General features: G+C 37.4%; 2 protein-coding genes across 4 annotated transcripts; one reads left to right on the top strand and one right to left on the bottom strand.

Annotated features, from left to right (window-relative positions):
* The first annotated feature begins 1,939 nt into the window (after nt 1–1,939).
* LOC147389111 (uncharacterized) lies at nt 1,940–3,013 on the top strand. The gene has a single exon (XM_086419733.1). The coding sequence runs from the start codon at nt 1,940–1,942 to the stop codon at nt 3,011–3,013; it is 1,074 nt and encodes a 357-aa protein (XP_086275859.1).
* A 1,061-nt stretch (nt 3,014–4,074) lies between these two features.
* On the bottom strand, nt 4,075–11,660 carry LOC147389110 (nuclear protein). Of its 3 annotated transcripts, none has more exons than XM_086418270.1 (5): nt 11,254–11,653; nt 10,870–11,087; nt 8,073–8,201; nt 4,590–4,721; nt 4,075–4,457 (listed from the first exon to the last, which is right to left on the bottom strand). In XM_086418270.1, the coding sequence occupies exons 1-5, from the start codon at nt 11,567–11,569 to the stop codon at nt 4,344–4,346; spliced, it is 909 nt and encodes a 302-aa protein (XP_086274396.1). In that variant the 5' UTR covers nt 11,570–11,653; the 3' UTR covers nt 4,075–4,343. The 3 variants fall into 3 exon arrangements, with proteins under 3 accessions (XP_086274396.1, XP_086274398.1, XP_086274397.1); XM_086418272.1 differs by having other exon boundaries at nt 10,870–11,070; nt 11,254–11,451; XM_086418271.1 differs by lacking the exon at nt 8,073–8,201 and having other exon boundaries at nt 11,254–11,660.
* Between the last annotated feature and the right edge of the window lie 387 nt (nt 11,661–12,047).

Here is a 12,047-nt window from a genome sequence, read left to right as displayed (position 1 = left end):
TTGAAAAAAGGGGCACTTCGATGACTTAAATCATTTATGATGTATGCATAGGTGTAGAGAATGGGAAGAAGTAGAAGAAGGGAAGTTGGAGAGGAGAGGAAGGGAGTGTTTTTGTCCAAAACCCACTTTGTTCTTCTTAACTTCCTTTGACCTTCCTTGATCTTCAAAGAAAATCCTTCCTTGATTTGATCTTAGTTTTCTTGAGAGTGAGTAGAGGATTGAGAGTAGAAAGTTGAGAGTAGAGGGTTGAGAATGAGAGAATATTTTTTTCTTAATTTTTCATTAGGTGAGAATTGTGTTGATGATGAGGGGGTTTTATAGGATTTGAAGGATAATTTTTAGGGGTATAATTTAGTGAATTGATGAGAATGAGTAGAATGGTTTGAGGTTTATGAGAGGGGGTATGTGTGAATTAAAAGAGATGGAATGACATTTGTGTAAGGAGGGTTAAATGGATTATTTGTGACCCAAATAGATTGGATATTTTAACCCATTTGGGTTGAGTGTTAGACATAATGAAATGAGTGGTGTTTGGTTGAGAGAATGAGGGTGTAAGATGGTAGTTAATTGATTGAGTGTTTAGTGAGTTGAGGGAAGTGGGTTTTAATTAAAAGAATGGGTTGTGTTAGAGGGTAAGTTATTAGATTTTTAGAAAGGTGAAGAAGGTGGTGACATGTGTCAAAAAAGGGTGTGGGTTTGAAGTGTTAGCTGAGTTGATTATAGAGAATGAGTATTTGTTTTGAAATGAGGGGTGTGGGTTTGGAGTGTTAGATGAATTGATTAGAGAGAATGAGTATTTGTTTTGAAATGAGGGTGTGGGTTTGAATTGTAAATGTAAGTTTGTAAGGAATGATGATGGTAGGCTAGGGAGAGGTATGGGTTGAGATGTAGATAGATTATATTTTTAGAGAAAATGTGATAAAGGCTGGTAATTGGATGTGGGAGGTGGATTGAAGTGGTGACATGTCTCACCTTAATGATCTTAATTGATTGGTTGTGATGTTGGCTTGGGTTGAGAATTGGGTTTAGGTAGATAGGTTGGCTTGGGTAGGTAATTAGGTAGTGGGTTGAATATTAATAATAATGGGATTGGATTTGGGTAGAATGATTTAGGTGATGGGTTGAATGGAATTGGATTGATAAGTGTAGAGGAAGGGTGATGAGTCTTTGACCTATGAGCCATGTGGGAAGGGCCTTAGGCCATTTATTGAAAGAAAAATATTAATTTTTTAAAGGTTTAGACTTTGGGACCCATTTCGATTTTGATAAATTTTGAGCACTTTACATCAAGGGCCCAATTAAATTTGGGTGTCTATAGTAATTCAACAAATGATAAGTGAAAATATATCAATTTAAAGGAATTGTCAATTTTTTTTTTAAATTTTGAGTATACTTGAATTTAGATACGCATTATATTAATATTTATAGTTAAAATATAAAAATCAAGACAGTTTGAAAACATATTCATGAAGAATATAAAGATATTATGATTTTTTTTTATCAGAAATCATAAAAAATCAGTATTGTTCCAAACACACTTCCAACACAAAAGTACATCTACCAGTACTTCATGGAATTATTTCTCAAACACCCTTTTTAGCACAGAAGTACTTCTCCAACTTTTTCATAAAATGCTTGAACTTCTACTCTTTGACGGAGTGCTTCTGGTTCTCTATCCAAATGATCGTAATAATTTTTTCTCATAAAAAGAGATAATTTTCCCTCTCCAAGGCAGAGATGACGAATCAATCGAAATTATTGATTTCCTGTAAAATTGGAGATCTCGTCAACCCCGAAAAAAACACTTGAGAATTGTTTCCTGTTAGAGAAAAACTCCGTTAGATCATTCTCCATGAAAGCCGAACCTCCACTCACCATGGAGAGAATATCTTCTTCCGCGATCGAAGCTCGACCATAGAAATCTCTTGACCCTTCAAAGATGAGAGAGAAAAGCAGAGATGTAGAACAAGAGAAGAAGCGAGAGGAGCACAAGAAGAGGTCGAAGAACTGGACAAGAGTCGAGATTTTGAAGATGATCAGGTTCAGATCTGCGATGGAGACGAGGTTTTTGATGAATAATAAGAAGGCGGAGCTTTGGATCGAAATCTCTGAAGCTCTGAGAAGCGAAGGAATCTGCAGAGACGCACAACAGTGCAGAGATAAATGGGAGAAACTCATAGCTGGATACAAAGAAGTTCGAGATGGTGTTCGAGCGAAAGAAGATTATCCATTCTTCGAAGATCTCGATCATCTTCTCTCAAGTAAATCTCAAAGAAGAGAAACTCAAACTCGAAGAATTGAGTTGCAGAGAGAGATGAAGCTGATCAGATCAGATGGAGAAGAAACCGAAGACGCAACAGATTTTCCAGCTCAAAAGAGGAGAAAAAAATGCAGAGATTCAGAACAAGAGACGATTGATGATGAGGCTCTGAAGGATCTGTTAGATACCGTAATAGCGAGACAAGACAGATTCTTCGTAGATCTGTTGGAATCGATGAATAGAAGAGAGAAAATTCGAGAGAAGATGAGAGAAGAGAGAGAAGAGAAATGGCGGGAAGAAGATCGAGTGGAGAGATTAGAGTTTCAGAACGCGATGATTGTTTTAACAAAGAAGCTTGTAAATGAGGGTGGTGGTGGTGGTGTTGGTGCGCCGCGGGTGTTCCCAGAAACGTCCAGCGTAGCAGTGGGGATGATGAAGAAGAGATCGAAGAATTGGAAGAGAGGTGAGGTTTTGATGCTTATAAAGCTGAGGGCGGAGATGGAGGTGAGGTTTGCAAAGTCAACAAGGAGAGCGAAGTTGTGGGAAGAGGTGGCGAGGCTAATGTGCGGTGAGGGTGTGAAGAGGGATGGGAAGCAGTGTAGGGAGAAGTGGGACAAGTTGATGGCAGATTACAAGGAGGTTTCTGAAGGGAAGAGAGAACCTGCTGATAGTCCTTACTTTGCAGATATTCTCTCCATCACACGTGCTTCTCCCACGTGCCAAGCTCCCCTCACCACTGCTGTAGTTGAATAGGTCTACCAAAAGAGAGAGAGAGAGGATGAAACCCAAAATATCTGAAAACTTTTTAATGTGTATATTATACTATTATATAATTTAAAAGTGATATAAAAAAATATATAAAAGTGGGGTTTTATAAGCTGTGGATGAGATTTGTTTCTGTTGGAGTTTTATTTATTTATTTTTGATTCTGTCATAATAAATGGCTAGAAGGGACATTATATACTTTTCAGTCTTGTTGTCTCACATTTGCAAACTGAGGACTGTTTTGTGTACTTATTTGCTGTTAACTTTGGTTGGTAGTAAACAATGTTTACTCAAACCAATAAATACAGATTTGAGGCTCCCTTGCAGTTTAATCTTTGGTATAAGTCAAGAAATCACCAAATGACTTATATCGGTTACAGTGTTCACGAGTAGGAATTACTTGTCTTGGGAAAGAAACTTTCAGATTATAATTTTCTTTCAATTTTGAAGAGTTACAAATCAACAATATCATCTGTGCAACAAAAGGGGGGGTTTTGCAAAAAAGTCCGCCTAGTCTTTACTTAGGAGACAATGTGATTATTGAGTCGCTCCTTATTTCCATCTCGTCCAACAACGAGGCATAACCGCTATGCCTCATCCGAGATTTAAAACCATGGTCAAAATTGACATTTTAGGTTTTCAATTCTTTTAGGTGTAAACTCTTTTGGGTCTCTTTTTGATTAGCTAGAATTTCATATTCCATGGGAAAATGATCATGGATATATAAATGGAATGAAAAGAGAAATTCCAGTGTTTGCTTGCATTTAGGGCTAGATTTCATTTTCCCGCAAGGCTGGGTTGGAAATGAAATGAACCAAAAATGGACTTTTAGATTAGGGTGGAAATGTATTTTCCATTAAAAAAAAAAAACGAAATAATCAAACAACCAAAAATGCAATTTTCCATGCACAATCAAAAACATACAATTCTAAGAGGACTTTGTGTTTAGATGTATTTTTTGAAGACCTTGTGTTTAGATTAGGGTGGGATGTATTTTTTGAAGACTTTGTGTTTAGATGGAAGTTGATATGTAAATGATAAGGGTACCGTTATAGAATAGTGTTTCATTTCTTCCCAATGTAATAGATAGGTCCTCATTTTTATTTATTAGTTGATATAACTTGAAAACCAATCAAAAAATAAACATGACAGATGTGACCAAAAACATACAATTCTAAGAGGACAAGAAGGTAAACTGCACTACTGGAGGAGCAAATCAGGTCTCTCTTACAAATCGGTGGAATCTGAATGTTGATAATAACGAGTCATGCTTCTGAGATATAGTTCGACGCAGTTGAAGATATGGAGCAAGCATCTTTTAGACTATTTTCAATTCCTTGAGCCATGTTGTATGTAAGGGACATGGATCCTGCTTTCCTTCCGCAACAGCCTTTTGGCTAAGTGAATAGAACCAACCATTCCGCCATTTGAACTTCAGACATTTGATAGAAACACAATTATCAAATAAAAAAATAAAAGAAAATTGTGAGAAACACATTGAAGTTTAATTGTATACAGTACTAATGGTACTGCTTGCATTCAAATTAGACAATGGTGGCTTTACCTCTTTAACAGCAGTTGGAAAGTGAGAAACAGCCCTTGCATAGGCACAGAGCCTATCCTCAATAGCTTCATCAAACACTATCCCTTTATCTTCTTCCGCTGCTGATGCTAGTTCTTGAATGAGGCTTGCAACCTGTAGATGAAAATGTTAAGATCCTACTTCACAGGAGGGGATGCTCATCATAATGTACTCAAGCTGTAAGACATGATGTTTTCTTTTCAAATAGTAAGATGAATGGTAGTCAAATTTCTCAATCCGCTTTGAAGTTTTCAAAAGTGTATGGTACACTTATACATGTGATTTTAACGATAAGCATCAAACCATCAATAAACGCATTATAATTTGGCAGGCTGATTGAGATTCATATAAAATAATTAATTGGTAAGAAATTCAATGCAGTTGTATTCTGTGGAAGGGATTTCTCAATGGATGGAGGTTTTTTATTTTTTATTTTTGATGGCTAGTGTAAATTTTATTATTAAAAAGAGGAAAAAAATAATGTACAATGGCGGTTGAGATGACCAACCAGAGACACACAAACCGACTCAAAGCCCATTACTCCTTGCATAAAGAATCCCACTTAAAAACGAAGTCCTAAAAAAATACACCCTTGAACTCCGAATTATGCTTACACTAGAAAGAAGAAAGAAAAAAAAAAAAGTAATCAGAAAACATCTTGACTTGAGGCCAACACACCCTTGAACTCCGAATTATGCTTACACTAGAAAGAAGAAAGAAAAAAAAAAAGTAATCAGAAAACATCTTGACTTGAGGCCAACACACCCTTGAAAACCCTTCTATTCCTTTCCAACCACAACCCCCAACAAGTGGCAAAAGGGAGGAATCTCCAACACTAAGGCGAAAGAGCTTACCGAGAAAGAATTCCCTTTCGAGCAAGTCCATTACCTCACGTCCTCTTCCGAAACAACACTATGAATCCAATCCAGCTGGCTTGTTATATCAACAAGTTCCTGAACCTCCCAGTCATTAAAATTCCTTCTAAACCCAGATCCCAACCAAGCACTTCCCTTAGAGGTTTGAAAGAACTGCACAGAATGCCCCTCTCCTAACTACAGACAAGGTAATTGCTCAGAAAGAGGAGCCGCCCCACACCACCAGTACTCCCAAAACTTCACATTGTCTCTTTTCCCAACTCTAAACTTTATCTTCCTTCTGAAATCCACTGCAACTTTCATAATTCCTTTCCATATGCTACAGTTAAAAGTTCTTACCTCATTGCTTTCCCAACAATTCCAATTCTCCTCATACTAAGAATTAATCACCATCCTCCACAAAATCGAACGCTTGATCCTGAACCTCCATAACCGTTTACCCAACAACGCCGAATTTGCAACTTTAAAACCTCTTAATCCTAGGCCCCCATTTTTTTTTGGTCTCATAGATTACCTTCCACTTAACTAAGTGAAGCTTTCGACCACCATTCTTATTATTCCACAAGAAATCCTTTATCAACTTATTTAACCAGTCTTCAACCCTTCTTGGGATAGAAAATAATGAGAGATGGTAGACTGGGATGCCAGCCAAAGTGCTCTTAATCAACACAAGTTCCCTCCCCCCACTTGGAGAGATATCTGGCTTTCCAAGAACTCAACCTCTTTTCCATGCATTCCACTATGGAGTCCCAAATGGCTTTACTTCTATACTTAGCCCCTAGCAGTAAACCTAGTTGAGTGAACGGTAAAACCTCATTCTGACACCCAAACATCGTGGCACATCTATCAACCTCGTCATCACAACCCACTCCGAACATCTTACTTTTCCTGAAATTGATAATCCTGAAACCGCTTCAAAATAAACAACGAACCCCCCCTCGGGAAAGAGGTTTCCAACAATGGGCTGATGCTTTGGTTTAGTTTTTAGGTGTCGAGAAAGAGTTGGACCTAGTTGTGTCCGTCTATCTGCAAATACGTTGTGTATGAGATATTGGGCACATGTTGAGGGGGACTCTTACTCTGGAAGGACCATTACCATCAAGTGGAAGGTCTGCAGGGAGAGGAATAGATGGCTGGAGCTCAGGGGTATGCTACTGAAAAACATTTGGTGGAGTAGAACCAATGTCTTACTGAAGTAGAAAATTTTGCGTGGACTGATTTTTATGGCTCTGAGGCTCATCTAGCAATAAGTTTGAACTACGTTTAGTCCCATTTGAAAGCAATGAGTGCTTGATATTTGCTCAAAGCTAGTGGGTACTAAAGTTCTTGCCAGAACTGGAATTGCTTCTCATCAGAAATGTTCATATTCTGGTCGTGGTTAGAGCTAGGTACCATCAGAGGTTTACAAGAGGAAGTCCCAACCTGCTTATGTTGTTTTTTTTAATAAAAAAATAGTATTCTTATGTTTCTTATGCTTGGCTCAAAGTCCACTTCCTTTTTTGGCAGGCGCATGATTCTTTGAAAGTTCACTCCATCTACTATTTGTTGGGGCTTATGGAGAGAGAGAAATGGGCCCACATTCGGCGAAAAGGAAAGTTCTTTGCCTGAGCTTCTGTTAGCAACCTTGGTTTGTTATTATTTTTTTTTTGGTGCAAGGATGATTGTTTTTCGAGAACTTTTTGTTTAGGTGGGACTTAATTTGTAGTGAGAGAAGCTAGTTTATTTCTTTCTTGAATATTAAGGACATATTGTCCTCCTCCTAATAAATTTTTAGTTATTAAAAAAAAATTACTACAGTTTGTCCATGACTATAGCACATGCATCTTCTTCAAAGAAAAGTCAATAAAGTTGGAGGGGTTTCATTAGAAAAAGGGGACAAGAGAAAAAGTAAAAAAATTGTCCTCGAGATACATTCTTTAAAGGGGGATAAAGATTGAGACAATGGTGGGGGACATATATATATGATTCAGACCAAAAGCCAACGTGTTTTGTCCTATATGGGTTAGAAGTTTTGGAATGGACTGATTTTGGGCGAGGATGATCTCTATGGTGAGGAGATCATCCTCACAAAAAATCAGCTTATTCCGAAACTTCTAACCCTAATTGACAAGTTGAAGAATTGTGGACCGTCCATTTTTTTGTAAACCACTTTTGATTGGGTTAGAAGTTTTGGAATAGGCTGATTTTTTGTGAGAATGATCTCACCATGAAGATCATTCTCACAAAAAAATCAGCTCATTCTGAAACTTTTAACCCATATAGGACAAAACACATTGGCTAAATAGTTGGGCCTTGATCCTGTCCCATATATATATTAGATGGAGAAGAGTGGAGATGAACCAAATTGTGTGGCTAAACCCCTCTCTCCTCTTATTTTCATCTACTTTCTCATTTCCTTCTTAAAACCTAACCTAACCTAAACCTAATCTCCATGGTATCAAAGTTTACATTTGGTTTGGTGTAGGTTTTTCTTTTTTCTATTTCTTTTCTCCCTGCTCACTGCCTATTTTTATTCCTTTTTGGCTCATACCCAATTGTCTCTTAGGGTTCTATTCCTTTTTCAAGTAACTATTAAAGAAGAAAGCCTTACCTCAGAACGATAATCCTTCTCCACAACACCAACAGTGGCTCCTGGATGACGAGCTCCAACAAGCATGAAAGCACATATCCATATTAGTTTCTCTAACATTTGCTTCTGAAAAGCTTCCTTGTCGAGGACCTGAAACCATTTGGCAAAAAATTGTAAACTATACTCATTTTTTAAGTGATTCCAAATTCACGACTCTGCATTTATTCTTTCCATATAACACAACATTGGGAAAATATGTTCTCTCACGACTAGTTCCAATTAAAATTTTAGATTATATGCTAGAAAAAGATGAGGTCCAGAATTGGAAAATCTAACAAAAATAATTTAATGCAAGATACATGAACTTGAGGCACGAGAACCTTGTCTTTAACATGTCATTCACTCCCTACTGGAGTGCAAATCAAAATTTGCAACGACACTTGAACAAAAGTGTCTCCAAGACACAATGAAAGAATCTCTTTATCACAATTTGTCATCTTGCAAAGACGAAGAAGTACCTAGATAACTCAATCCAATCAAGCATTATAAAATGATAGTAATTAGGAATTTGTGATCTTTGTATGCCAAAAATTGACAAGATGGTGTGTACTGATTTGTGCCCATAGATCTTATTTTATAGATCCATATGTAACCCATCCAAAAAGTCGCCATGATTAGTCCTTCAACAGTGACAATTTTAGCCAATTTGGATCACTTTGATTTAATCTAACAGACCAAGGGAGAGCAAACACTTTTCCAGTCAATCCGAATTTACATCCCTTGTTGACCATACCGATTGACTCCCTTGAACATTGCAAACATTTTTGACCCTCAATCCAACCCCTTTGACCAATGGTCATCTCATTTGAGTACAGTCAAACTTATTTGATCAACGACCAACTCATGATCAGACCACTTGGACAAGCAGTCATCTTTGTGAAAAAAACAAAATAGCACAGACGACAAAAAATTGCACAAACACAAGGATTTATGTGGTTCGGCAGTGTGCCTACGTCCAGAGATCAGATCAAGAACAATCACTTTTTTCTCTTGAGTTTTACAACCCTAGAGATCTCTATTTATAAGACTAGGAGTTGCTAAAACGCGTCTAACTCCCTAATGATAGAAAACCCTCAAGAAAATATGACACAATTGCCCTTTTCGTAATCCTAACCCATTGCATGGGCACTGCTCCCTGCACCTCCGCAGCTCTACGTAGTGCCAACTGAATACAAGACATTTACACAACAATCTTGACAATAAAAAACCCAATGGTCTAAGAAAATCATGAATCATGGTTCAACACCCACTCCAATCGTCCAACTACAGATATTGAAGATCAAAGGTACAAGGGTAATATATACAAACCCAAGCCACTGTTGAATATTTTCAAAATAAAATAATGTTTATTGGTTTGTTTTTTCTTAAGTTAGATTTTGAGGTTTTTTGTATATAAGGTTTAGTCCCACATCGCTCACAAGTAAGAAAGTGGTATACCTTATAAGTAATAGCCAACATAGTTAGTTATATTTGTGTCACACATTTAAGCTTTGATTCAGTGCTTCGAGGTGGTGCGAAGCACCACTCACGCACGCGCACGTGAGACGTGCGAAAGGGCGATTGGGCTCTTTGAGGCGCACTTTGCACTTCGCGCGTACGCATCGTCGCGAGGAGCCTTAAAGTTTTCGGGATACGAAACCATCTAACAGTTGTGGTTGATCCATCACGTGTGATAGATCGGGTGCGATCAAGTTAGTATCCGATCGAGAACCGATCGGATACGATGGATCGAAATAATACTAGATCGAGAATGATCCGATGCGTTGGATCAAGGTAGTACCTGATTGGAATGATCAAGTGCGATGGATCGATATAGTACCTAATCAGAAACGATCAGATGCGTTGATTCATAATTATACCTGATCAGAAACGATCAGATGCGTTGATTCATGATTGTACCTAATCAGAATCGATCATGTGTGTTGGTTCATAATTGGTATCCGATCAGGAACGATCGGATCCGTTAGATCAAATGGCAACTGATCGGACGCGATCAGAGCCACTAGATCAAACATATTCAACTAAAAGGTATTAGTTAAAGGACATGAGACACATTCTTTCGATAGGGTGCATTCTGAATCGTTAGATCTCAGATAAGGCACAATCTAATGGCTATTACACCAAGAGACATTAAATCATGACTCTTGATCAACAGACACAAAAATGACTATAAAAAGTCCACCAGAATTCAGATTTCTTCACTGAAAAATTCTGTATTCTCCTCTCTCTAAGCTTAAGATCTAGGCATCATCAGTTTCTAAATTTTTCGAGTGTTCTAGGCTAAATCAAATCGTACATAATCTGATTTAGTATATTGAGTGTAAGGCTTCTTTGTATCCTGAAGGCATTTGTTCATCGATCCCTTGTGTACTTTGGTTCAACCAGTAGGGGAGAATATTTGTCTAAAAGAGATCGAATCTTTTCGAGCCTAGAAGTAATTTTTCTTCCTCCAATATAAATTTTCCAACAGCCACCTAACAGCATATCATAGTTTCTATCACTTAAATAACTAAAGTAGATAAGTAATAAATCCTATATATACTCAAAGATTACTTGTTCCTTTCTTTTGTTAGATTATCTTTTAGGAGATAGTGTCCTAGTTAACACACAAGAGACAAAAATTCTCTTCAACTTACCCAAAAAAAAACCCAATAATCTTTTAATTTCATTCCATCCTAAATATTTATATTACAAAATATATATATATATATATATATATATATATATATATATACAAAACATAATCCATCCTCTTTACCTTGCAAGAAAGTCCTCCAGATTCTAATCTGGCAGACACAGCAGACGCCCATTTCCCATACGCCGCTGTCAAACCTTCTGGATTGGTATCAGTCTTTCCATCAACAGGAGGTTCTCCAATCTTTGACACAGCAAAATACGCCAAGACTTGGCCTGCATCCTTTAATCCTTTACTCTGAAACCATGGTTCAAGCATCCCATTCTGGAAAAAAACCAAATCTGCTGGAATCATAAGTCCCATTGTATTTATATAACAGTAATTAGCCATAAAATTACAATTTTTTTTTAAGAAACAGATCCAAACACGCCCTCTAGATAACAGATTCTGATTTTTTTTTTAAACAAGTTTTTAATCGAAAATTTCGATGACAAGAGTGAAATTTACCGTTCCATCGGGATTTTGGAGTGGATTGAAGAACAGCATCGAGATCATCATTCCTGGTGCAGACAAAGATCGGACCAGAGAAATCGAGCGGCACAGATTCGCCTCTTGTGACGAGTAAATCAGAGCCGTTGCCCATGCTTTGCAAAGCTCTACCTACTCGTCCAGCGCCAACGATGATGGAGGGAACAACTGTTGTGGTGGTGGCCATGCTCATGGATGTCGATGCCCTAACCCTAGAACTTGCAATTCTGCTGTTGCAAGGGCAATGGTACCCTAACCCAAGTGAGGTAGAGACTGCAACTGCTGCATTGGCCATGTGTTTGCGTACGCAGCGGACGTGAACTTCTTAACCTACGCCTACCCAATACCCAGTTAAGGATTTCTCTTTTTAATACAAATTTATCTATTATTTATATATTTATATTTATTTATTATCTATTATTCAGGTGTGACGAAGAGGAGAGCCACCCGTTTCAAGCTTGCTCTATCTTAAATAAAGTCTACTTTTACGATTTTATCCTCACTATAGTTAGTAATTCTTCCTTATATTATGGGTGGAAATGTAAACACGATCCACAAACAAACTCAAAAATAACATGAAATTAGTGGGTTTGGATCGTGATATTGTCGACCCCATTTAACACAATTATTAAATGAGTAAGGTCCGGGTGACTGGGCATCAGCCACTTAGCCCATTTTGAAATCTTTAGTTGGTATGTAATTAACTTATAATTTTAAATATCTCAATAATTTTTAAATTTTTTTTTTAATTATCTATCTTTTAATATCATCAT

Source organism: Akebia trifoliata, chromosome 12, assembly GCF_017979445.1.
Source record: "Akebia trifoliata isolate Shusen 1 chromosome 12, ASM1797944v1, whole genome shotgun sequence".
Taxonomy (NCBI): Eukaryota; Viridiplantae; Streptophyta; class Magnoliopsida; order Ranunculales; family Lardizabalaceae; genus Akebia; species Akebia trifoliata.
The sequence above is the reverse complement of the archived record's forward strand: the minus strand, read 5'-3'. Positions and strand labels throughout refer to the sequence as shown.